Below are 27,483 nucleotides of genomic sequence, written 5' to 3'. Positions count from 1 at the left end.
TAGGAAAGCTCTAATTTTTGAAGCTACATAAATTACAAATCTAAAATAGAAAAAAGACTACAGTGGTTTCAATAACTTTCACTGAACCGTTAACATCTTTTTACTGTATTTTGCCAGGCTACATTTTATGTGTGCTGTTAGTTCTATGTTATATTAATAGTTTTCAGTGTATTAGTCTTCTGTCTCCTTGGTTAAGTTTACTCATAAGTTGTTTTTTCTTTTTAATACTGTTTAAATGGGATTATTTTCTTAATTTCCTTTTTGGATTGTCTGTTGTTAATATATAGAAACACAACTGATTTTTGTGTGTTGATTTTTTGTATCTTGGAAGTGTAATGAATTTGTTTGTTAGTTCTAAAAGGTCTTTGTGTGTGTGTGTCTGAGTGTAATATTTAGTGTCTTCTAAATATAAAATCATGTCATCTAAGAACACAGATCATTTTACTTCTTCCTTTCCAATTTGTGTGCTTTTTATTCTTTTTGCTTTCCTATTGCTCTCTCTAGGATTTTCATCACTATTTTGAATAGAACTGGCAAGAGAGGGTATTCTTATCTTGTTCTTGATCTTAGAAGGAAGGATTTCAGTTTTTCACAGTAAAGTATTATGTTAGCTGTGGGGTTTGCATATATTGTCTTTATCATTTTGAGGTTATTTCATTCTACTACTAGTTGTGTGTGGAGTATTTTTAGCATGAAAGGATATTGAATTTTGTCAAATATATCACTTTAGATGATATGTAGTTTTTCTCCTTCATTCTGTTAATGTGATATATTCCATTGATTGACTCTCATATGTTGAATCATCTTTGCATTCCAGGAAGAAATTCTGCTTGATCATAGTTATAATCTTTTCAGTGTGTTGCTAAATTCAGTGTTCTAGTATTTTGCTGAGGAGTTTTGTATCAATATTCATTGAGGATATTGATCCATTGTTTTCTTTCCTTTTTTTTTTTTTTTTTTTTTTTTTAGTATCTTTACCTGATTTTAGTATCAGGATAATGGTGGCCTCATAAATGAGTCTGGAAACTTTCACCAGTCTTCAATTTTGGGGAAGAATTTGAGAAGGATTTTTATTAATTCTTCCTTAAATGTATTGTAGAATCCTCTAGTGAAGTCTTCTGGTTTCCTGGGCTTTTCTTAATTTAGAGGTTTTTGATTACTGATTCAATCTACTTACTGGTTGTAGGTCTATTTGGAGATTTTACTTCTTTATGATTCAGTCTTGGTAGGTTGTATTTTTCTAAAGTATTTTCTATTTAGTTTAGGTTATCCTGTTTGTTGACATATAATTAATTGTTCATCATAGTCTCTTACAATCCTTTTTTTATTTCTGTGACATCAGTTGTAACATCTCCTCCTTCATTTCTGATTTTTATTTGAATATTTTCTCTGTTTTTCTTAGTCTACCTAAGGGTTTTGTAGATTTTTTTTCAAAATACAAGTTCTTAGTTTTGTTGATTTATCTATTTAATTTTTTTGTTTCAGCTGTCTTCTCCTACCTTCTCCTGACTTTGGGTTTGCTTTTGTTCTTTTTCTAGTTCTCTGAGGTATAAAGTTGGGTTATTGATTAGAGAGCTTTCTTCTTTTTTAATGCACATGTTTACTGTTATAGACTTTACTCTTAGTACTGTCTTTATTGCATCTTAAAAGTTATGGTATATTTTCATTTTCACTTGTCTCAAGATATTTTCTAATTTTTCATGTGATTTCTTTCTTGATCCACTGGTTGTTCAAGAATGTGTTCTTTAATTTCCATGTATTTATGAAATTGTTAGTTTTCCTTTTTTATGGATTCCTAGTTTCATTCCATTGTAATCAGAAAAGGTACTTGGTATCATTTCAATCTTCTACATTTGTTAAGATTTGCTTTATGGCCTAACATGTAATCTTTCCTCAAGATTGTTCATGTGTACTTCAGAAGAATGTATATTCTCCTGTTTTATGGTATGTTCTGTATCTGTCTGTCAGATCCAATTGGTCTATAATCCTTGCTTATGTTCGCTGTTTTCTAATTTGTCTTCTGTCTAGTTGATCTATCCGTTATTATAATGGGATATTAAAATCTACTATCATTGTGTTACTGTTCATTTCTCACTTCAATTTGTCAATGTTTGCTTTATATGTTTGTGTATTCTGCTGGTAGGTGCACATATCTTTATAGCTCTTGTATCTTCTATGTGAATTGATCTTTTTGTCATTAATATGTCCTTCTTTGTCTCTTGTGACAATTTGTGACTTAAGGTCTGTTTTGTTTGATATAAGTATGGCTAGCCTCACTCTCTTTTGGTTTTCATTTACATGAAATATTTTTTCCATCATTTCATTTTCAGCCTATGTATACTTTTATATTAAAAAATGAGTCTTGCAGACAGCTAGATTGCATTTTTTTTGAGACAAGATCTCACTTTGTTGCTTGGGCTAGAGTGCTGTGGCATCATTATAGCTTAATGCAACCTCAAACTTGGGGGCTCAAGTGATCTTCCTCTCTCAGCCTTCCAAGTAGCTGGGACTAGAGTAGTCCACCACCATGTCCAGCTAATTTTTCTATTTTTTGGTAGAGACAGGATCTTGCTCTTCCTTAGGCTGGTCTTGAACTCCTGACCTCAAGCAATCTTCTCACCTAGGTTTCCTAAATGGTATGATTACAGGTCTGAGCCACTGAACCCAGCCTGGATTACATTTTTTAATCACTTTTTTCCCACTCTCTTTAAGATACACCTCATGTGCCTTAAACTTCTAAAGACTCTGCAAAAATTGTGAAGAATAAATTGGGTCTTCTTTGAATGATTAACTCCACATATTTTTAAATGTTTTATATACCAGCTAGCATAAATCTCAAGGACAGGACAAAACTTTAATACTTTAGTCATGAAATGCACTTGGCTGTAAGATCTGCTTTCCTAGCGGTGAATACTAAGTACACCCAGCCAAGAAGCATTAGTAGATCACAAAGCTTGACATGGCACATCGGGAGCCAGCTATTCACTTATGCAAATCAAAATAAATTGATGGAATAAATTAAAGATAATTTTGTACACTGTACACTTTTTAGAAAGAGAGCCATTGCATAATGCAAATTTGCTTATTTTTCCTTCATTAAGCATTTTAAAACCATGATACTGACATTACATTTTAAATCAACTTAGCAAAAAGTTTGCTATTTTGTTTAGTAGTTGTTTATTCAACAAGACATTCAAACATGGTTTAAGTACTAAAATGTGCAAAGAATAATGCAAATGAGTGTGTATAAATGATAGATACTAGTCTTGCCCACATTGAGGTTATACTTTTGTTGAAGAAGATATGCATAGAACTGATGAATCCTGTAGGTACACTTTACTATATTGTGGCACAAGGACAAGGGTTTACTCACATAAATATGATAAACACAGCCATATGAATAAATAAATTGGCATTGGCACACTTCCTTTCCCAAATTTTTTCTATTAATAAATGTGTTACAACACACATTTAGACACACACACAAATACACACACAATTTAGCAAAGCCATAATGCCAACTCTATCCCCCAAGGACTTTTTCCACCAAGACAGCAGAATACCTGGTGAACCTGACACAGTGTAACACACCCTACATAGAACTGCTTACCTTAGCTACTTTGCTTCTCAGAGCCAAAGAACTTCATAAATAGCTTAACAATATCACAAACTACTACATAGAATACCCTCATCTAAATTTTCCACTAAACTATCTACATATGCAATTTAAAAATAATACAGATACCTGTCTAGTATAAAAATTACCTAAAATTAATTAAAATTAGAAGTCATTAGGCTTTATTAAAAGCAGAAAAGTAGGATTGTAAACAGAACCAGAGTAAAAGATCAGATGGAATTTTAGTGAAACATCAATATTTTTTTTTAAAGTAGCGAAACCAGAACTTAAACATATTCAGGCTAATCTGAAAAAGGAACTTACATTGTTTGTTCAGGACTGACTGACCTCTGGCAGAAATGTTCATAATTTTTCTGGTGATGAATTGTGGACATTGTCCAAAACCACAAGAATTGTACACTTTTCCATTCTCTGGGAGAACTGTCAGTTCTGCTGTTATGTTCAATCTCCCAGAATCATCTCTTAGCTTTGTTAATTTCATCTATTCTCTGATCACTTTTACTCACAGTGAAACAAGGAAGAATAATTTGGCAAAGAGAGTTTGGCATTTGGAGCTTAGTGTTATATCCTCCTCAATGCACCTTAACGTCAATTGACTCATTTAGTATTATATGAAACAAAGAATAATTAACCAGCTCTCTCTGTTTGCAGCCCCCTCCTCACTAAGAAAAACAAAATAGATTTATAATTTGTTGTTTTTTCCAATTTACTGTTATGCTCAATAGCTCTGCATTTTTTTTCTGGTGAAATCTTGTGCCAAAGACTATCTCAGTAAAGAAAACATTATCACAAGGAACGCAAGGTTCAACATTGTTCTACCATATCAGAATTACATGACTTCAATGTTACAACTACTTTAGAAAACAGTATGGCAATAAATTATAAAAGTAAGCATACCTTTATAAACATGATCAAGAAATTCCACTTCCAGGTATTTGCCCAAGATATGAAAATACATGTCCACACAGAAAGTATGTATGACAATTATTCATATGACCCAAATATGATAGGCTATTTTTCATAAAGGTTACAAAACAGAAATAACCCAAAGGGTTGCTAACTTAATTGGTTAACAGAGCCACAAATTGTGGTTTAACCATACTATAGAGCATTACTCAGCTATAGAAGAAGCAGAATAGATGAATTTGAAAAACATTATGCTGAGTGAATTGAGTCAAACACAAAAGTTTGTGTACTGTATAATTCTATTTAATTGAAATTTTAGAAAATCCAAAATTATAGTAACAGCATGTTCATTGTTGCCTGGGAACGTGGGAAAGGAGGGGATGAAGTGCAAACAGCTGCAGGACACTGTTTAGATAGAGATTGGTTATCTAATGTGATTGTGGTAGCGCTTGCATGGTGGTATACAAGTATCAAAAGCATTAAGCTGTATAGTTAAAATTAATGAATTTTATTATCTGTCAATCCTGCTTTAAAAAACTAAAAAGAAGAAAAAATACCCAAATGATTTTGTCTTTGATACCTGATATGAATTCCCCAGAATAGTGTATGAACTTTGGAACAGGTGATTTATTTCAAATCAAAAAGAATAGATGAAATACACACACACACAGAAACACACACACGAGTATTTCTTCAAATAGTTAAAAGTGTAATCAAATCTTCACATCTCTAAAAACTTGGTGATCTGCAGCATTTTATGTATTGTGAAATAAAAAGCTATATGTGCAAGAAAAAGTTGGTTCAGTTTTATATATTTATAGTATGGATAATTTCTTGTAGGTTTTATATATGATTTTATTTAAAATAATTTCTTTGTGACTGACCTTCATTTGGTAGGATATTTCAAAAGGCAAATATGTTTTTTAGATTGAGAATAGTGAATTAGTGCTGAAATAAAGAATTATCTATAATTAGCAACAGCATTTATTTATATTTAAACTTTACTTGATATCATATTATTCCACATTGCAATTATTTATGGGATGGTCTAAAAAATGCCAAGACAGCACTTTGTTAGAAGAATATTTGATCTCCTGGAGAACAAATTATAATCATTCAAAGATTGCCTGAAGGTTTGAATTTACAATCCATTACTCTTGTAGGTGAATCAGATTTAAGTAATCGAAAGCTTGTCAGTGCTGTTGCTTTTTCATCTTTTCTGCATCTAAAATGCTAAAGTGGCTTCTTCCCCCATCTCAAAGTTTTCTAGTTCCACACAGGACTTTATTATAACAGTAGATCAACTACGTCTTTCCATAAATAACTCTGTGGTATCTATGTTTTTGCTTAGCATGCACTTACTTAACATCATCCCAAAATGTATTGAGCAATAGGAATTCATACTTTTCATGAATCCTTTCTACTTTTAATCATAATTACTCTGTTTCAGAAATTATACTGTCGTTAATTCCAAAATCATCGTGGTCACAATAAGGCCTGAACCCAAAACGACTGATTCGTTTCTGGAGATAGAACTAGCTCATTTGGCTAATGTAAGTACCATTCACTTGGCATTGACTTACTTATAGAATTACCTTTTAAAGAGGGTTAACTGTCACTCTTTTTACAGATAAGACCAGAACACATTCTTTCAGCTTTTATAGTTGCAAATAAATTAATTTGTGGTCAGCATATGTATTATATAGAAACAGAATGCCATAATATTCTATGCTTTTGTTTGTGATAAAACTCTCTTTAATTTATCCAAGATAATAGTTAATAAAATGTTTGTCAGTGCACATATCTTTACCAAGCTCTGTGCTAGGCACTGGGGACGAATAAGAATGAATAAGATCCTGTCTTTTGATAGGAAAGGCTGAATTTAAGTTGCATGCAGCAGTAGAAGTTATAAACATAGGGCAAAGGGGAGTGATTAACTCAGGGGAAGGGCTGTTGGGTGACATTTAAAAGTACTAAGTCAAGGATCAGGAAAGGTTTCTTATAACTACCTGGGTGCTCCAGTGGTGTAAATCTAAATCTTCTAAATCTAAATCTAAATCTAAATCTAAATCTAAATCTTCCATCCCAGAATGATAAGAAACACTTCAGATCTTATTCAGTCCTATATACAAATTTATTTCTACGTATCATTTACATTCACTTTAAATACTTAAATCATTGATGGGTAGGGGCAAGGAAGGTAATTCCTATCATAGCCTTTATTATACTTTCATACTTTCTGCATTAAAATAAGTCAGTCTCATGCTTTAGATGTACTTATTTTTTATTCTTTGCAAAGTTTCCTTGAAGTTGACTTGTACATACAAAAAAAAAAGAAGAAAGAGAGAGAGAGAGAAAGAAAGAAAGAAAGAAAGAAAGAAAGAAAGAAAGAAAGAAAGAAAGAAAGAAAGAAAGAAAGAAAGAAAGAAAAGAAAAAAAGAAAATCTGAAGCAAAAAGTGATTGTGTCATTTTCCCAAGTTCAGATAGTCGGTAAATGACATAACAGATTTTATACTCACATCCATTCACCTACAAAACTTGTGTATTTTCTGCTATGGTTTAACTTCTGATTTCCCCAAGAAATCAGCCTTCGTTTTATTGAAAAATTATAGTAATCTTCCCTGTGAACCACTTTCTACTAAAATGCCTCAGGCTTCCTAGATTATTTAATAAAAACTTCAAGCCTCTCTGCAATAATTTTTGAACATCATGATTAATATTTAAACTATTAGGTCTGTTCCTACTTTTGCCAAAATGTGACCATACTGGTTTTATCTAACCTCAAGAATGTGTTTTATTTCTATAATATCTACCTCCTCATACCTTAGTATAGCCCTAATCTCTTTACTGCACTGAAAACTGGAAGATACTTTTAACATTTGAACATTTGCTTTTGAATAAGGAATTTATTTATTTGTGTGTTCAAAGATTTTTATGAAAATATCTATTTATTTGTTTTTATTGTTTATTGTGATATTGCCTATATAGTTACAAACATTGGTGAAAAGTAGTAAGAGACATTAATTCCTTATATCAGATTACGGAATTATTGAAAAAGCAACATAGTATTATTATAGAATGTGTACCCTGTCTTTTGTTAAGAAAACACTCTGTAAATGAACATTCATAAGACTTAGCTAAATAAAGGTGAAATCATCGCTTAGAATTTAAAGAATATGTTAAAGGAAAAAAATTTGGGTGAGTTGAAAAAGAGTAACCTCAAAAATAATGTTGATTAAACAATCTCATTATTTTAATTCAATAAAACTATTTGAAATGAACATATTTAAGTTTTGGGTCAATCTTTTCTGAGAATATATTTTGTCAGCCAATTTGGAAAAGAAATAAACTATGTACAAAAAATTTTTTTCTGCATATGGAAAACAGAGTGTAGAGTCAACAAATTTTATTAAGCACCAGCTAGCACTGGAATGGCAAAGAAAGCCAGCATACAAGAATGATGAGATAATTATCACAAGTCACTCAGAACTAATTCTGTGTCTTTCAATATTTTGAGTAAGTGAAATAACCAGTTTCTAAAAGAATACTATACTATATATATATATATATATATATGTGTGTATATATATATATATATATATATATATAGAGAGAGAGAGAGAGAGAGAGAGAGACTATATATATAGACAGATCTGTTATAAAAATGGGGTGGGGAGGGGAGAAGAAGAAGAAGGATTTATGCTAGGAAAGAGAAAGCCTCAAAGCACTCTTACAATTTAGATTCTGCCCTCTGCATGGTGCCTGTCCGTGTCTGTCTGTCCTTAGTGGACAATCCAATTGCCAACTATACAACTGAGTGTCTCTGGGTCATATATAAATGCCTATCTCACTGTTCTCTGTGGGATATATATATAGACCTTCTATTTTACTGTTTTGAATTTCTAATGCTTGTTATAGTTACATTTATTGTAGCACCTAAATTAGATTTTGCAAAATAATTTATTGTTCGCTGAGGGAAGGAATATGTGATTGGTTTATTGAATATCACAATATTTATTACCAGTCTTATAAAGATATGTTGTATATGCTGATATCAGTTTATTTCCATTGAAGAGAAAACTGAAAAGGTATATGTTGAAACATAACAATCTTAGCTAAGGTATGAATAAAAGTTCTATCTTAAATATGAATATTGAAATTGATTAAAATAAGCTAAAACTTCATATATATGTGTATATATATGTGTGTGTGTGTATATATATATATATATATATATATATATACCTACATATACACTTGGCCCTAAGTATCTGCACCAATGGATTCAAACATCCACAGATCAAAAATATTTGGAAAAAAAATAAAAAATAACAATATAAAAATATAAAATATAGTATAAGAACTATTTACATAGCACTCGCTTTGAATTAGGTATTATAAGTAATGTATAGATGATTTAAAGTGTACAAGAGTATGAGCATAAGTTACATGCAAATATATATAAGGGACCTGAGCATCTGTGAATTTTGGTATCCACAAGGATTCTGGAACTAATCCCCTGTGGATAACAATGGAAAGCTATGTGTTCATGTATATGTATACCCATTATTATCGCCTTCAAAATCAAGCTATTTTAGATATGACATATCTTTAATATCAAATCTGTCTACTTTCACTCATTTTCTTATATCAAAAGTATCTGCTGCACTTTCCTGAGCACTCAGGAAAGATTAACTTGAAAATTACATCCGTTTCATAATGCAATGTGAAAAAAAAAAAGGAAGAATGGGAATTAATAGCTATAATGAGTCCAGGGAAAAGCCTGTTAACATTTTCCAAATGAAACGTGTTCTTTTAAAAAGCGTTTTAACAAATAGCATTTACAGTATGTTAAGTATAATAAGGCCCTTGGGAACTGGTAGAGATAGGTAATAGGATATGGAACCTAGCAATTCTAAATTGTGTTTAGCAAAGCCAATTGCGGTTTTAACTAGCTCATAACTCATCAATTAGTAAGACACTATACTTCGTTCAGTTTTTCAGTCTTATGGCTTCATTATCATGACCTATAAAGTCAGAGGACTTAGTACTTAAGCATAGCAATTGTTTGCCTTTAGGAAATATCAAATTTATATTTCCCAGGAAAAGAATATTATTTTTATATTACTTAAGGTTTCTTCAGAGTGACATTTATACTTATCAATTGTTAGACTCTATAATACATAAGGAAAGTTAAAAATTTTATTGAAAATAATTCTGAGACCTAAATGAGTTCAGTAGAATAGATTTCTATGTACACAAATACACACACACTATCAGGATCCCTTGAGTAAGAGAGGTCTGGGTCTACTATGACTTTCTGAGGTCAATAGCATCCTCATCTTTAAAGATGAGTTAGAAGAATTAAAAAAAAATACATTTTAGTTATCTCATGTTCTATTAACTTTGCAAGCCTGAAAATGCATTTTTTTACAAATAAAGTCTTTATGGAGTTCCATTTTGAATGGAAACAGAGTGGCCTGCAGTCTAATTTTGCATTTTTAAAATATTTCTTCCTCTGGACAGCAACTCTCATGGTCTAGTTAGGGTGCTACTGATATTTTCAGAGTTGAGAAAAACCGCTCAGGTTTATTTGTAGTTCTTAAATTGGTCCTATGCATAAAAGGTCTCATGGGAATTTGGGCTGGCAGGTTTTGTTTTCTTTTCCATATTTGCTTAAATATTAACAAGATAAATCTAACAAATTAAGAAATTTGTTTTATGTTTATAAGCCAAATTAATCATGAGCCACAGGCTTTATAAATCATAGTAGAAATCACAGTGGAAGACTGTAATAAATATACTTGTTACCATTAGATAAGCATGAGAAACAATGAAAAGAAATTCCAACATTATTCAGTGGATATTTTCATGAATATAAAGTCTAATAACCCAAAAAATTAAAAATCACTTGGCAAAGCTTTAAAAAGTCCTGTCTGTGCATCTATAATTTTCACAAAGGAGTATTTTTTTGTATATTTTCACTTTTTAAATTATTTTTCTACCCTAGCTTTTATCCATTTGGAAGAGATTTCTGATGTTTTGTCTGCTTAAAGTTCTTGATAATTTTTATGGCAAGTCTTGAAATGCTAACTAGACAAGGAGATTGATAGCTCTGCCAACAACTGAAATTGAGATAGAATTTTTTCTCCAGCTACATTTTTTTTTTGGTTGTATCCTAAATTCCTCAACTTGAGTAAGCAGCCTTCTCACATTTCAAATTCAATTTATTTCTATTCCTAATACATAATTGATATTCTTCAAAAAGATTTTAGAATGACTGAGCTATTGTTGGAGCAGAGGTCCACAAAGTTTTAAGAGTCAGATTGTAAATATGTCAAGCACAGGAGCCATAATGGTTTTTGTCACATCCCCTCAAATATGCTGTTATGGTGTGAAAGCAGCCATAGACAATATATCAACAAATAGGACTGGCTGTGTCCCAACAGAATGTAATTTACAAAAATAGGCAGCAGTGCTGATTTGGCTCATGGGCTATGGTTTGTCAACCCTGTGTGGTAGGAAGAATAATGACCACCCTCAAATGTCCACATGCTAGCTCCCAGAACCTGTGAATGTGTCACATGTCAAAAGAGACTTTTGTGTGATTACATGTCAAATGAGACATGTGTGTTATATGTAAAAAGGAACTTCTGTGTGATGTGATTAAGGACAAGGATATTAAAATGGAAAATTATCCTGGATTATCTGGGTAGGACCAGTTTAATTACATGGGCCCTTAAAAGTAGAGAACCTTTCCCAGCTCTGGTCAGAGAGATGCAATGTAAAAAGACTCAACATGCCATTGCTGGCTTTGAAGAAGAAGAGGACCACAAGTCAAAAGATGTGGACAGCCTCAAAAGCTGAAACAATCCGTGATTGTCAACCAGGGAGGAAGTGGAGACCTCAGTCCTCCCACTGCAAGAGCCTGTAAGTGGATTCATCCTCAGATTCTCTAGAAAAGAGTACAGCCCTGACAACACCTGGATTTCAGCCTCGTGAAACTCTTAACCTGAGACGCAGCTGAGCTCATAGGTCAGGATTCTCACCTGTGGAAATTGAAATAATAAATTTATGTCATTCTGTGCTGCTATGTCTGTGATCATTTGTTACAGCAGCAATAGAAAACTAATACACTCTGCATTGGAGCACTGCAAAATTAATATATATATATATATATATACACACACACATTAATAGTTTCATTTAAATCAGATTATTGTTTTATGGGTAATATATTATTAAATGAAAATCAGTTAGCCACTAGAAAGTTCATTTTGTCCTGTCAATTACTATACTAGCACTTTAGGAACCTAGTTAAAGGAATCACCAGATAGTGACAATTGTCATTGTAAAGTGGTGGCAGGATATTAGGGGAAATTAAGGAATACTATGAGACACCATCATCAGATAGCCAAAAGAAGGGCCATGTGGGACAAGGTGCCGGATACCAAGGGCAATTCTGACATTTACAGATATGTTGTACTCTTGAAACAACTTAACCAAACTTCTCTGCTGGCACTTGATAGATTGGGGCTATCACTGCCACCCCTAATTGCAGTTGTCTCTGCTATCCGTTGTCTGTGCTGTAACCCCAGGCAATTATTATTAGGGCACATTGTTATATCCTATTAGATGTACAAGAAAAAGAACTAAACTATATACTCTATCTATATGGAATCTAGATATTTAAATATTCATTTATTAAAGTTATTTGTCACTTTCAACAAATAGTAAATACTTGCACAGTTTTAACCCTAGAAGACCCATTTTTTTGTTGTTGTTGAGAGTTGCACCAGATTCTATGGAGCCATTTCTGGGAATGATGTAATCATACGTGGGTGGGTAGGACACTCTAAAACATATATGTTGAGGCAATGGTTTTCCTTGAAGGATACAAATGTAAAAATTCCTGATGTTGTTTCTACTTTTTACTGCTTCCCATTCGACAAGAAGAAAATATTCATCAGGAAATAATGTACGTTCAGTTTAGCGATATAGCTCTGAAATTAAAGAAGCAAGCTGTTATCATTTCCTTTAAACTAATGTCATCTGGTTAATGTGGGCTACTGAGTAACTATATAGCAGAAGTGAAATTAAATATATACCTTCTCCTTGTGTTCCAATGAAAGAGCTGCCAACTCCCTGAGAATAGTTATGTAACATGGATGTGACTGGTCCTGATAATACAATATTCTGTTTCTCAGCTCAATGGCCTTTATGTCACTGTGCTTTAACCAAGCCAACTTTTTCTTTTCTGTCCGAGCTTAACTAGTTCTCAGTGTGATCCTTTCTATCAAATCCTCAAAAGACAATTCAAATACTCTATATCACCATATTTCAAATAAGCAAGAGAATCTTGCTTTCTCAGTGAGGCTCTTTAGGCTTCGGTTACATGACAGCTATCCCCTCAAAACAAACAAACAAAAAAATGATGGTAAGACCTATACTTAGCTCTAAGGATTATTTGAAATACTAAAATATGGAACAGTACTTATCACAACTTTGAAAAAATGTTTGTAGAAGAACATTCAGCAGATTATTCCCTGTTGAGATTCATACCATACATTTGCAGCGGCATAATCCCCTTGGGTGGTGTTTACTCTTTCAGTGACTGTTTATATGTCAGGTGTTTATATGTTAAAAGACCTGACCCCAAAAGTGTTCTTTCTCCCAGATCAGCTATTAGTGAACTATCATAGATTTGACTGTGGAAAAATCCATCTACTATTATCTTACTTCCCTAGCATGCATTCCTGAGATTTCTCAGATGTGTTCTTTCTCAAGTAGCATTAAAATTATAAACAGGATATGAATTAGTCTTTTGCAGGTCAAGTCAAACATGTTAGAAATGTTCTCAAGAAATCCCCAAAGTTCATTTGTGTAGTTATCTATAATAACAGCAATTAAACTCTACTGGAGAAAGAGAGGATTAAACTCAGCAAATTCCAGGTCATTTTTATGTAATGTCTTGCCGTCTAAAGTTTAGAAACTTAAAAAGAGGTAGTGTGATGTCCATTGAACAGTATTTCTCCCATCCACATTCAAGAGGTCAATGTCCAATTTACTAGACAACGTGACAGAAACAATCACCCTGGAACATCTGACTCAGAGCAGTGCAAATGTTCAAATAGTTATGATGAAGTCACTGCCCTTCTTCGTGTCCTTAGCTGCTTTGTTGATTTGCTTGCTTTGCCTCCAAAGACAAGAGATTAATTTTGTTTCAAAAGAGCTATGAAAAGTACAAGAAAGTTCTGAAGTTCCAGGTTAGTAGTTTACTGTTTCATATGAGCACTAAGCATTTGAAAGTTTGAATAAAAACAGACTAGGATAACCATATTATTTCGGGTTTTTAAATTACTTTTAATTTTTTTAAATTATCATGGATATATAATAGTTGTAGATATTTATTGGGTACATGTGATGTTTTGATATATGTTTATAATGTGGAATGATTACATCAGGCCAATTAACAAATCCATTACCTCACAAAGTTTCAGTTAGGAGGAATAAGCTTTAGTGATCAATTGTAAAGAACAGTGACTATAATAAATAATAATAGATTGTATATTTCAAAATTGCTGAAAGAGTAGAACTAAATGTTTTCACCATGTTATTTCTGCTGTGTGTTTCTTGAGCAGTAATTCTCCAAATTTGATGTGGATTAAAATATGGGGGGTGTGGGTATAGTTATTAAAATGTAGATTTATAAGTTCAACTTCAATTTCAAAATTCCCAGAGCCAAGGAATCTGCATTTTTATAAGCATCTCAGTTGATTCTGGAGTGGGTCTAGAGAAAACACCTTAAAAATATTTTTAAAATAGCAAGAGTGTGATTAAGATAGCATGTGCATTGAATTTATTTAGAACTTAGAAAACCAAGGAAAATGCAAAGAACCTTGGTCTTTATTCATTTTTATTGTGACTTTATTGATATCCAGCTTCTTCCAAATCTATGCTCAAATATTATCTTAATTGGTGAAGGCTTTTCAATATACAGAGTTACAATCTACTCTATTTTCCAGTCTTTCCTACTCGCTGTGATTTACTTTTCCTTATAGCACATGTTACTATCTAACATACTATATATGTACTTGTTGATATTTTTTGTCTTGTCTTCTCCCTACCCCCTTGACTATAGTGAAGTCTGTGAGGCAGGGACTTTGTTTTGTTCAACCTTGTATCACAGTACAAGGTTGGATACCTGGGTACCCAAGGGTACCTAGAATGTCATAGGTATTTACTAAATAATTTTGGCATGAATGAATAAATGAATGAATAGACTTGTTTTGATCATCACCTTGACTTTATTTTCTGACTTCCATGCTTTGTGAAAGTAATTTAACATGGTGATTATTCCTTAGAAAAAAGAGAGTTGGAAGAGAGTTTTGAAAGAATAAAATAATTCACTAATGCATATAATTCTAGAATCATTGAGAGCTAGGGCTAGAAAGGATGTCCAAATCTCCTATTTTATAAATAAGAAAACAGAAGTTATGTAGTCCAAAGAAAGAGGGAGTACCACCTATAGAAATACATTAACAAAGCTGGTAATATAGTCTACTATTAAATAGGTAATATTAGTTTGGTTGATGTTGAAACACAAGTAAAAGAAAATAGCAAAAACAATTGAAAAGTGGTATGTAGAATATCTATCTATGATAATTAGGAAATTTGGGTTATGGCACATTTTTCAAATACTTAAAAGTATGTTAGTATCAATATTTTTAACTTGAGTTCAACTATGCTATTTTGAATGTAACCAAGAGAGGGAGTTTTTTGTTTTTGTCAAAAACATGTTTGTCAAGAATAGCATATCCTTTTCTAAAGTTTTCAAACACGTGTAGTTTTAGTATTTAACATGTCTTGGTAAATTAATCTTCTTTAACCAATTTGTCTTGTTTACCTAACAATTTGTGTTTTCTTAGTTTGATGCATTGCTTAAATCTACTTCTACAGGTTGTCTCACAGATTGCTTATTTTCCTCTTGCTCTGCTGCTACTTTTTGTTGCTACTTTCTGCTGGGCTCACCATTTCCTGTTATTGATTTTCTGTAAATTCCTCATAACAGATCTTGTAACAGAGGCCCTTTGAAAAAAGTATCTGAAAATTACAACAAATGTTTTACAAGTCGTTCCTCAGCAGAACCATTTAGCCAGTTATTTTTGTTGTTTGTTTGTTTGTTTTAATGTTTAGAATTCATTCATCATTGGCTTTTGCTTTGTTTCCCATTTCACATTCTCATTCCTCAGGTACTGGTCTATCCAGGTACTAAGATTCCTCTGATTTATCCTGCTTGTGTTTCTAAACTTCAAATGTTTAGCTTATTGACCTTAGCTCAGAGAATTACACATTGGTAACTATGCTAGAATAAATGTTTACAAATGGGTGTCTGTTTATTATGTAAATCCCAGAGTGTTTAGTGAAACACAAAATTGAATGGTGCATTTTGCAGCCTATAATAATTCTTACCTGGATGGTGATCAAGTTTTCATAAGGACAGAGAAAGAGAGAAACATGCAATTAGGGTCTAAGATGTAAGGAATGAAGAAGGTATAGGATAAAACTGAGTGCTGACAAAGGCATGAAATAAGACTAGAAGAAACATTTCTCATGTTTACACTTTTGTCTGAAAGTATAAATTAATTTCTTTAGGATGGTAAAAAAGAAAGGGGTATTGGAATAATTAAGTTTATATTTTTCCTAAGATTTTTCTTGTGGTTTAGCCTGTTCTAAGCAATAATTATGAAATATTAAGCCTATAATCAGTATCCTGTATTAGTTTATATAGAAATTTAACTTAATATGTATTATACATTACTGAAACCAGTGATCTAGATTTAGAAGATCTATTACCAGTCAGGTTCCTCAGCTACACTGGGTTTATCCCATACTCTTCATTGTAACCTTCCAAGGATAACTTGTTGCCTATAAAGTACTCTGAGCTCCTTGGAACAAAATCCTAGATAAATATAGCATGATTGTATGACAATATTTTAGCTAGGCTGAGGATTTATCAGGAAGTCACAAGGTATATGAAAAATCCAGGTAAAACTAGATAATGTCTCATAAGTTAGAGAAAGAAACCAATTTGAAGCACTAGTCCCCTTTTCATTCCTTGAACACTGAGATCTATACTTTCTGTAAGAACCAGATAAGGACCCACTTCTCTCATAAAACTATTAATAAATCTAAACAGCACAGACCATGACTCTCTGTTCCCTCATCTGTAAGCTCACTTACTCAGTAAGCTATGACTGATATTTACATAAGCATTTCTCTCATGTTGTTATATAAACATTCCCTGAGTATGCTCTTCATCTACATCTATAAGACTGTGACCTTTTCCTCAGGGAAGACAGAGATTTTATGCTCTAGGAGTATAATGGAAAGGTAGGAGCACTTGATAAGAAGGTACCTTGGATATCTAGTCTTTGATGGAGTTTGGAGAATAGTTTTGGTGCTACAATATTGGAGTTAGCCAAATGTCCCAATGAAAATGAATAATAAAATAAGGTTGGGGTAGATTTTATAAATTTTAGAATAGTGAGTTTAATTTTTATTTTTAGAGAAATGGTACAACGGACCCAGAAAACAACATTTAGAAAAGCACTCCTCACAGATACCCTCCCTAGACTTTCAAAGATATTGCTAAGTCTGATGCACTCCAGTGATTATCTACTTGTAAACAAGATGGATGTCTGAGAACTGGGTTAGCACTGAGGCACCAATGGACCATGTCCACCCGTGGAAGGGAGCCAGTGGCCTGTTTCAGGGCTGTATTTTTAAACTTCATTGGCCTATTCGTTATTTTTGTCAATTACTTGTTTGGGTGAGGACACAGCTAATCATGTTTGTTTTTATAATGTAATGACGCAAAGCTTGGAAGCAATAACGAATGTGTGGGTTGCCAAAATCAGGGTTTAAAAGCTCTGAAGAGACAGCAATGTATGAGTAATACCTGTCAAGCTCAAGAAGAGTCTACCAAAATATCTGATGCAATCTTAGTTTTCATTATTAGGAATATGACACCTAAATTGGAGAGGAAATAGCACCACTTTGCTCTGCACAGGTCAGACACAAGTGGTTGATTTCCCTCAATGCACTTTAAAAGGGTGTCCTCTAGGAAATGAGTGATGAGGATAAGAGGACTCGAAACCCATAGAGTATATTTAATGGATAAGAGAAGACTCTTCAGGGGTAGGGCAGAATCTGTAGTTACACATATCTAAAGATACTGCATAATGGAAAAATTATTAAGTTAGTTTCAAAGGGCAAAATAAGGATCCATGAAAGTGCATAGGCAGATAGAAAGAAAACACTCTACAACAGAAAGCATTTGAATAATGTAGTGTGAAAACTCATTGTGTCATGCTGAAGGTTATGGTGGATAATCAATACATAATTATTGCAATGAATGTACAATCTAACATTTTTACTTAAAGTTTTGTTAGATATGATCCTATACAAATATGATTTGTTAATTAGGGAAATTTGCAAGTCAACAAACTCTCTGGAAATGGATACTTCTTGTCTCTAGGAAGCACCAATTAAAGGCTAAAAGGAAGGTGTTGGTAATAATTGCACGTGTGCCTAATATAGGCTGTTTCACTGTCATTTAAATACTGTGAATACTTTGGTCTTCTTAAAGAAAGTAATCTATCAATTAATATTCTAGAGAAATAAATATATAATTGAAATGATCAAATAATGGACTTATGATATATGATAGCTTCACTTTTAATTTTCAACAAAACTAAATATAGTTTACACTATTTGGAATAAATGTATTGTTTTCGTAGAATTTTATAAAATTGGTCACAAAATCTCTGAGAAAGGAAATGCAAGTTTCTTATAAAATATTGAGGTTGAATCTTTAAAATATCTTGCTGCAAGATAAGAAATCTGCCATTCTGTTTCCATTTCACATAATCCTTCAATCTTCTATATATGTACTCAAGGTATATTTATTCTTTCTCTGCTTATTTTTAGGGTACTTTGAATCCCTATTGTGCGTTGTGGGATGACTCAAAAACGTAAGTGACAGATGTTTTCTTACACTACTTTGGACTAAATATTCAAGCCACATTAAGTTATTTCAGCAGCTTGCCAGTTAATAGGAATATAAGTCAGTGGGATGTTATACTCAGAGGGGAAACATTCTCCTTTTTGAATCCACAGGACAGCATGATGAATGTGTTTGTGTGTGATGATGCCATCAGGTTACATCTCAAGATAGGATTGCATTACCTAATTTGTAAGGCACATTGTGATGTGAATTCCACGAGGATTTTTTAAAAGCTCTGATATTGTAGAATTTATGGAAGCTCAAATGCCATTTCAACATTTTGCCTTAGTAATTCAGCTTAGCATTGCAGAATAAAATAGCAATTTCTATGGTCATTTAGCCAATACATTACTTGCTTGCATGACCTTGAAACTATTATCAGGGTAATGCAATATTTATTTGGTCCTTTCAGATTGTTTTGTCATAAAAACATTGAGTGACACTTAATTTTTATTCATATATTTTATGAATTCATGCAGACAAAAGAAAATAATTATACTAAATGAGTAATCCTCCCATGTATTTTTTTTGTTTGTACAAGTAATTTCAGTATATCTGATCAAAATCATCTTTATTTCATTGATAGTTCTATGAGATTTTAATGCCTCAAAGTAGAAAAATCCATTGTGAAATCTTAGATAGACTCCTATACTTTAAATATCTATGTAGGTTACAGCTATTTGTTTTGCTTGGAAGGGAGATCAATATCAATCAATCTCCAAAGCTAATACCACCATCCATATGCTGTCAGGTAGAGCACCACATTGTTTCATTCGATGTATTCTAAGAATTTTCCCAGTGTTCTTCACCCCAGATATGATCTATATCTGATGTTTTATAATGTTACTTGCTTCTCACCAGAGAGTCTAGAAGAGGGATAAGCTTAGAAAATCTCGAGGAAAGGATCAAACTCCCTGACAATTTGCTCAGTCCTAGGGTGCTGATATAATTAATTTAATACTATAATTAATAATATTAAATATACATTTTGCTATAGTGTCTGATATTCCAGGGATCTCTACTTCTGGAAACCCTAATACCATAAGAATTCCAGTTTGCCCTGGTGATAGCATGAGCTAGCTGGCCTTATAGATGTCATTATTTTTTTGAAATCTCTTAGAGAAATCCACAGCAGTAAAATTTTTACATGTGTTCCTCTCTTTACAATAGTCAGAGAAGCCTTTGGTGGCATATTCTAAGGGCTGTTTAGTATGTTGTATAGCCAAGGGAAGAATAAAATGCTATAAAAATTTAATTGAATGTTTTCTGCTCCAGAAAAATATGCTATCTTAAACTCCTGATTATAGCAACTTGCATATCTCTGTGAGTAATAACAAACTTTGATTTAGTTTTATTACCTTTTTGCAGAGTAGACTGTACTTCTATGTTGATCTAAAGAGGGAAAAGTGTTAGTTATTCCCAAAGTCCCTTAGGACTATTAAAGGGAGACTCCAAAAAGAAATATTCCCCTATTTTGTACCTCCTATTTGCTTCCTTCCACAGAAAGTATAAAGTGTGGAGTTTAATTTACAAAGCACTTGGTGTCTGAGGTCAGCATTCCCCTTAGGAATCAGTCACCCTCAGCTTTTCCTAACATCTGCTGATAGCATGACTCTTATCCATCACGAAGAACCTGTCTTAGCTTTACAAAATTCAACTTTTAAATTGTCCTTGAAGAAAGCTATCTAGGGAGAGGAGGTGTGTTTAGTTGCCTTTCAAAGAAGATAATCTCATGAGATCGATGTAGTTCATGTTTCCTTGATGTATCAGAAAAGTGATCAAAAAGCATCCACTGTGACAGAACTTCTGTCCTATCACACTTTTCACCAGATTGCTTCATCATTAAAATTATTTTCCTGGGTGAGTTTTTAAACAATGAAGGTTAAAACAATTTAACTTCCTTTTTTCACATCTAGTTCATATATGCAACAGTTTTAGCAATGCGATGATTTTAGCTTTGACTATTGGTCCTTTAAGGATAATTAATAGTGAAGAGATAGTGCTACTTTTTTTTATACAGAAAGGGGCTGAAAGTTAATATTAGAATTTGTGTTTTAATTGTGGTGTATCAAGTTTCTGCTCTTTTTAATTTTTTTAAATTAGTTTTTAATTGCAAAAGCAATGCATTGAGTATCTTGTAAGACTTCCAAACATAACTGTTAGGTTAAAGGCTTATTGGTCATTACCATCTTGGGTCTCTACACCTGTCCATCTCTCCAAAGTCACTCTTATCTACCTTTTGCTGTGTATACTTTTAGGTATCTATGCATTGACATGTGTGCAGCCATAGGTATAAAACTATTTTTACATAAATATTATCATACTGTCTGTAACACTTAGCAACCTCAATTTTAGATTCAGTATATGTCTTGGAAATTTTTATACTCTACCATTTATATTTCATTCCTTGTACCTGCTACACTGTATATCATGATTGATCTAATATTCTCTATATTGATGGCTACTGACATGTTTTTTCAAATTATTTTATTTTACTGCGCTTGTATGAACTATGCTTGTATGAACTGTGCTTCTGTGTACCTTCTTATATATCCCTTCTTGAGCATGTCCCTGACCACCTAATTCAAAGTGTCATCCTATTTTCTTTATAGTCCCCCATTTTATATCCTTCATAGCATGCATTCCTTTTTCTCTTGTGTATTTTTGTTTGCTTATTGTCTATCTCTTCCACTAGAAAATAAGCATCATTAGAGAGACACTTTATCTTTCTTATTCATCATTGCACTCTTGATGCCTAGTATACCTGCATATAGTACACATTCAACAAGTATTTATTGGCTCATTTTGTACAAGAGTGAATATGTGCATGTTTTGCAGATGCCCTTTGTATTTAGAAATTACTTCACATCTCTTTTATTTTATCAATTGATAAACATTCCTAGCAATTATTAAGACTAATATTGTAAGTTTGATGGTATAATTTTTCAGTTTATTGTAGTATTAAGATTCATTACAAAGAACTAAGATTCACTAAAAAGAACTAATTTTATTTTTCAAACTAAGGAATTTTATTTTACCCTCATTAGATAACAACAGCTTTAAACAATTTTAAACATTTAAAAACATATTTTGATTTTGCTTTAGCTCACTAATTAACAGGATACCAAAAATGATTCATCACAGGTGACCCATGATATCAATCCAAAGTAGTTTGCTCACTTCAGAAATAGGCTTATTTTAGATAGGATAAACATTTATTTTTAAATGCTTAAATGTTTTCTTTTAAAGTGGGTTACAAAGGTAGCATTTGAGTGATCGATCAATAATTTGCACATTCTTTGAGCTACTCTAAATTTGGAGTTTGAGTATTTACATCACTTGTGGCGACTACACTCCCTGGGAAGCCTATAATCCTTTTTTAAATTAACCTGTGGTCGTTCTCTGTGGATCTGGTCACCATTCATCCGATGTTGTCAGGTCTGTAAAGGATCACATTTGTTTTCAGAAAATGTTTCCGAGTTTTAATTGTAATTTCTTAACCATGGCCGAACTATTGTTAAACAGTTTTATCAATCCATTTATAATATATTTGCCTACCTTGTAGTTGCAAACAAAAGCTTTTAAGGATGGCACTTTCCCATTTTCCACGTTTCAAATTGATTTATTGGAGTTGGGAGTAGCAGTAGCCACGTCTTGACTGAGAATGACACTAGCTTCTTTTATCTCAAAGTTAAGTAATTGAATTGAAGTAATTCCTCTCCTTTGCTTTCATTATCCGTACTTCTTCATAACCAGAACATCTTTCTGTCCTTTGTCATTCATATTGGAAGTCACCAGTCACCATTTCATGTACCTCACAATATAACTCCTAGCAAATATACAACTAACACCCCAGCTTCATCCCATTATTTCAGGGAGTTGTCATCATTGTCTTTGTTCTCTGAGTGATTGACATACCTATACGTTAGAAGGACACAATATTATACACCCTAAGAAAAATCTGTTACCTCTTAGAAATTTGAAGCAATTATACAAAGCATTAATATTTTTGAATACCCAACTTTTCCCCTTAAGGGAATAACCAAATGATAAAGCTCTTTTATAAACTCTATGTTCAAACTGGGATAGACTGGAAGCAAACTAATATGAACAGGAAATAATTTTTTTACAATTATAATAGAAGAGCAAAAGAAAAAAAACAAAGAAGAGGTCTTGTTGGAGACTTAATTTATACAACAGTTAATACAGAAAATGGACCCAGAATAGCTAACCATGTAAAGCAGTAATATTATGGTCTTATCATTTGGGAAGAAATATGGAAGCATCTGTTACAGACTTGCAGTTTCCTAACTGGAGCCTTTTCTTGAGAAGTAATAAAAAAAGAAAGTCTGTATTCAAAATATTCAGCATACTTATAGCCAAGATTCCAGTAGATAACTATTTCCAGAATTTCCTGGTGATTTAATTAACTAGACATAGAATTTAAAACTATTTAACTTCAAGAAGTTTTGTTACTTTTGTAGCACAAAATGGTCTGCTTAAACACGTTAAAATGTAACTGTGAAACATCATGGCAATCAATACTTTGGAAGGAAATCACATGATTACGTTACAAACATAAAATGTTTAATGTTCTAAATTAACATTTTTACATGCAGCTCCTAATATGTCCAATATGAGTCCTAGGTGCTGACATGTTTAAGTTTAATGGATTGTTCTTAAGATCATGTTTGTTTTTCTGTAGTGACAGTGGTAAGAAGTATCTGCTTTTGATTGGCACTTGATGTAATTCTGCTTCACTGCTTGTATTCAGAGCCAATATGGAGGTAACTGCAGAAGCAGCTAAGTTACATTTTTGGAGTTTCCATCTAAGATATCAGGATTCTGTAGAATTTCCCATTATCCTTTCACGTCCAATCGTCAATTCTCTAAAACATAAAACTATATTATGTTTTGTGTCTCTTGACTATATTCACACTGACAGAAATGAAACTATTAGAACTTTACATTATCAAAACACTAATCCTTTTAAGTTAAAGTAAAATTTACCTTATCTCTAAAAAATGAAATATTAATGTCATAGTAAAAAATAATAATGCTCAACTTTAGAATAGCTGTTTCCAGATTTATTTTTGATAAATGTTCAGTTAGCAAAGCAGCCATGCTATTTTAAAAGTACTACAGAAAGCAATAGAAAATATATTAATTTTATAAAAAATGTGTACTTAAAGATTGATTAGTAGGAAACTAAATGAAGCTTTTATATTTTGCTTTTCTGCCTTCTACTATACATTACTTTTTGATGCTTTGTGATATCCACAATTGTATGTTTTTTCATAAAGCCATTATAATTCAAAATGACCTTATTTCAGCTTTCTTCAGAGAAATTTTTCTTCTTTATCCCTTAAAATGTTAATTTTCTTAGAATATTTTACGTTACATCATAGATTCTGTGGTATTGAATCTTAAGTGCCTGGTTTCCTGAAGATATATTATTGAATTTGTTAGTGCATAAATGATCGTTTTCAACTGAGAAAGTTTACCTAAGTGCCTCTAATATTATTAACAACCCATTATGTCCATTAGTGTGAGCTATAAAGTTCAGGAAATCTTGCATTATAAGCTCTACATGAATTCTTAGGTCTAATATTAGAAATAAAATGTTGCCACATATTTTTTATTGTAACACTTACCTTGACTCTCTAGCATAGGGGTAGGTACTTCCCTCTACAGCCTATGGCACAAATACAGACTGCCACCTGTTTTTGTAAATAATATTTCATCAGACATAGTTATGCTTATTTGTTTATGTATTACCTGTGGCTGTTTTTGTATTACAAATGCAGAGTTGAGTCACAACAGAAACCACATTGCCTGCAAATTCTAAGATATTTACTATCAAGTCTTTTATAGTCAGAAAAAAATTGCCAACCTCAGCCCAAAGAGATGCTTTCCAGCATTTTTTTATATTCTTGCACACATAAAATATTAATTATATATTGCATTGAAGTAAACGAATAAAAATGTTTGCAAGCACGGTCAGGATAGGACACCCAAATCTAGAGAGAATTGATCTCTCCATTAGGCCTGGAAAATTCTTAGTCATTATTTTTTTCATATAGATTCACCCACAATCTATCTCATCTTCATATGGAACTCTGAATAATGTTGTCTCCTAGCCTCTTCATCTCAGAACCCCTCTTCCATATTTCTGGGGTTTTTTTTGCCTCTTAGTTGTCCATTTTATTTAGTTCACTAATACTCTCTTTTTTCTAAATTTCAGAATATTATGGGGTATCCACATTTTGGCTACATAATTTGCTTTTGTGCAATTTGAGTCAAAGTTATGTATGCCCTTCATCTAGTTTGTGTGCATTGTACCCTTTAGTTGTGAATGTACCTATCTCCTTCTAACCCCCACCTGCTTGATTTCCCTTGAATTTTACTTCCATCTGTGCACAGAAGTGTTGATTGATTAGTTTGAATTTAGTATTAAATACATGCGGTGTTTATTTTTCCATTTTTGTGATACTTCACTTAGAAGAATGGGCTCCAGTTCCATCCCAGTTGTTATAAAAGATACTCGATCACCATTTTGTAAAATGGTTGGGTAGTACTCCATGGTGTACATTTTATTAATCCACTCATGTATTGATGAGCACTTGGGTTGATTTCACATCTTTGCGATTGTGAATTGTGCTGCTATGAACATTTGCGCGCAAGTGTCTTTTTAATAAAATATCTTTTTTTCCTTTTGGTAAATACATGGTAGTAGGATTGCTGGATCAAATGGTAGGTCCACTTTTAGCTCTTTAAGGTATCTTCATACTATTTTCCACAGACATTGTACCAGCATACAGTCCCACCAACATGTATAAGTGTTCCTTTCTCTCTGCATCCTCACCAGAATCTGTTGTTTTGAAACTTTTTCATAAAAGCCATTCTCACTGGTGTTAGGTAATATTTCATTATGATTTTTATTTGCATTGCCCTGATGATTAGAGATGTTGAGTATGTTTTCATGTGTTTGTTGGCCACTAGTCTATCTTCATTTGAAAATTTCTGTTCATGTCTTTTACCTACTTTGTAATGGGTTGTTTGATTTTTTTTTTTCTTGCTGATTTGCTTGAGTTCTTTGTATACACTGGTTATCAGCCTTTTATTGGATGCATTGCATGCAAATATTTTCTCCCATTCTGTAGGTTGTCTATTTGCTCTATTGATTGTGTCCTTGGCTGTGCAGAAGCTTTTTAACTTGATCAGGTCCCATTTATTTATTTTTGTTGTTGCTGTGATTGGCTTTGGGGTCTTCTTTGTAAATTATTTGCATAGGCTGATATCTACAAGAGTTTTTTTCCAACATTTTCTTCTAGAATTCTTATAGTTTCATCCCTTAGATTTAAGTATGTTTACCCATTATGAATGAATTTTTGTGAGTGGTAAGAAATGTGGATCCTATTTCAGCCTTCTGCATGTGGCTATCCAATTTTCCCAGGACCATTTTTATTGAATAGGGATTCTTTATACCAGTGTATGTTTTTGTCTGCTTTGTCAATGATCAGATGGCAATATGAAGATGGTTTTATATCTGAGTTCTCTGTTCTGATCCATTGGTCTATGCCTCTGTTCTTGTGCCAATACATTGCCATTTTGGTTACTCTAGCCTTGTGATATAGCTTGAAGTCTGGTAAAGTGAGGCCTTCCAATTTATTCTTATTATATAAGGTTGCATTAGATATCTGGGGTCTTTTCTGGTTTCATACAAATCATAGAACTATTTTTTCTAGGTTTGCAAAAAATAATGGTATTTTAATGGGGATTGCATTGAATCTGTAACTCACTTAAGGTAGCATAGACATTTTAACGATGTTGATTCTGCTCATCCATGAGCATGATATGTTTTTCCATCTATTTACATCCTCTGCAATTTCTTTCCTCAGGATTTCATAGTTCTTGCCATAGAGGTGTTTCGCCTCTTTAGTTAAATGTATTCCTAGGTATTTTATTTTCTTTGTTGCTACTGTGAAAGCTAATGTATCTTTGATGTGATTCTCAGATTGACTCTTACTGGAATATATGAAAGCTACTGATTTTTGTATGTTGATTTTGTAGCCTGAGGCTTTGCTGAATTTATTTATTGATTCTAGGAGTCTCTCAGTTGAATCTTTGGGGTTTTCTAAATATAAAATTATGTTGTCAAGGAAGAGTGATAGTTTGACCTCTTCTTTCTCCATTTGGATACCCTTGATTTCCTTCTCTTGTCTGATTGCTCTGGCTAGGACTTCCAGCACTATGTTGAATAGAAGCAGTGATAGAGTGCAGCCTATTGGAGCTGCTGCTGCTGCAACTACACTCTCTGAGGCAGGTTGATTTGGGAATGGTGAACTACACTCAGCTGAGGCAGGATCGGCTGAGAGGCAAGCCTCTCAGCACAGAGCACTTTTGTGATTGCTATGAGGAGGGAGGGGTTATGGCTACAAGCTGGCTTGAGCCAAAATTGCTTTGTGGGATGTCAGGAATGGAGGAGGTGTAGAAGATGAAGCATCCAGATGCAAGAATGCTGGCTCTCTGGTCCCTATGGCACTCCCCAGTAGGATGAGAGTCCTGTGTCTCACTGCTGGCTGGAGGCACCCAGGTGGGGAAGGGGAGCCCCACTTACCTTTTCACTGGGCTCTGGGCCTCCCTGGATTTGGTCCATGCTGCCGATCTCTCTTCTCTATCCTCTATCTCAGCTCCGCAGTTCCTCTTGGTGGAGTCTCCAGACTCCTCTGCTGTCTCTCCCCAGGGTCTGCATGTGAGCATTAATTGTTCTCCCCTCTCCTCAGTTCAACCCCTACTTTTCTGCCAGAACCTTCCAACAAGCTGTGTCTGTAGTTGGCCATCTTGGAAGTTGCCTCCACTAATTCTCTC

The 27,483-nt window shown here is 33.0% G+C and overlaps 1 protein-coding gene across 2 annotated transcripts in view; it reads left to right on the top strand.

Moving 5' to 3' along the window:
- ADGRB3 (adhesion G protein-coupled receptor B3) overlaps positions 1 to 27,483 on the top strand; it is a 682,014-nt gene that overhangs the window by 370,492 nt on the left and 284,039 nt on the right. For both annotated transcript variants that reach the window (XM_012752559.2, XM_012752558.3), the window contains 2 exons: positions 5,994 to 6,096; positions 18,537 to 18,580. In XM_012752559.2, the coding sequence (XP_012608013.2) occupies positions 5,994 to 6,096; positions 18,537 to 18,580 (147 nt within the window). The remainder of the gene's footprint in view (positions 1 to 5,993; positions 6,097 to 18,536; positions 18,581 to 27,483) is intronic.

The sequence above is a fragment of the Microcebus murinus genome, chromosome 5 (assembly GCF_040939455.1).
Source record: "Microcebus murinus isolate Inina chromosome 5, M.murinus_Inina_mat1.0, whole genome shotgun sequence".
In the NCBI taxonomy this organism is placed as follows: Eukaryota; Metazoa; Chordata; class Mammalia; order Primates; family Cheirogaleidae; genus Microcebus; species Microcebus murinus.
The sequence above is the reverse complement of the archived record's forward strand: the minus strand, read 5'-3'. Positions and strand labels throughout refer to the sequence as shown.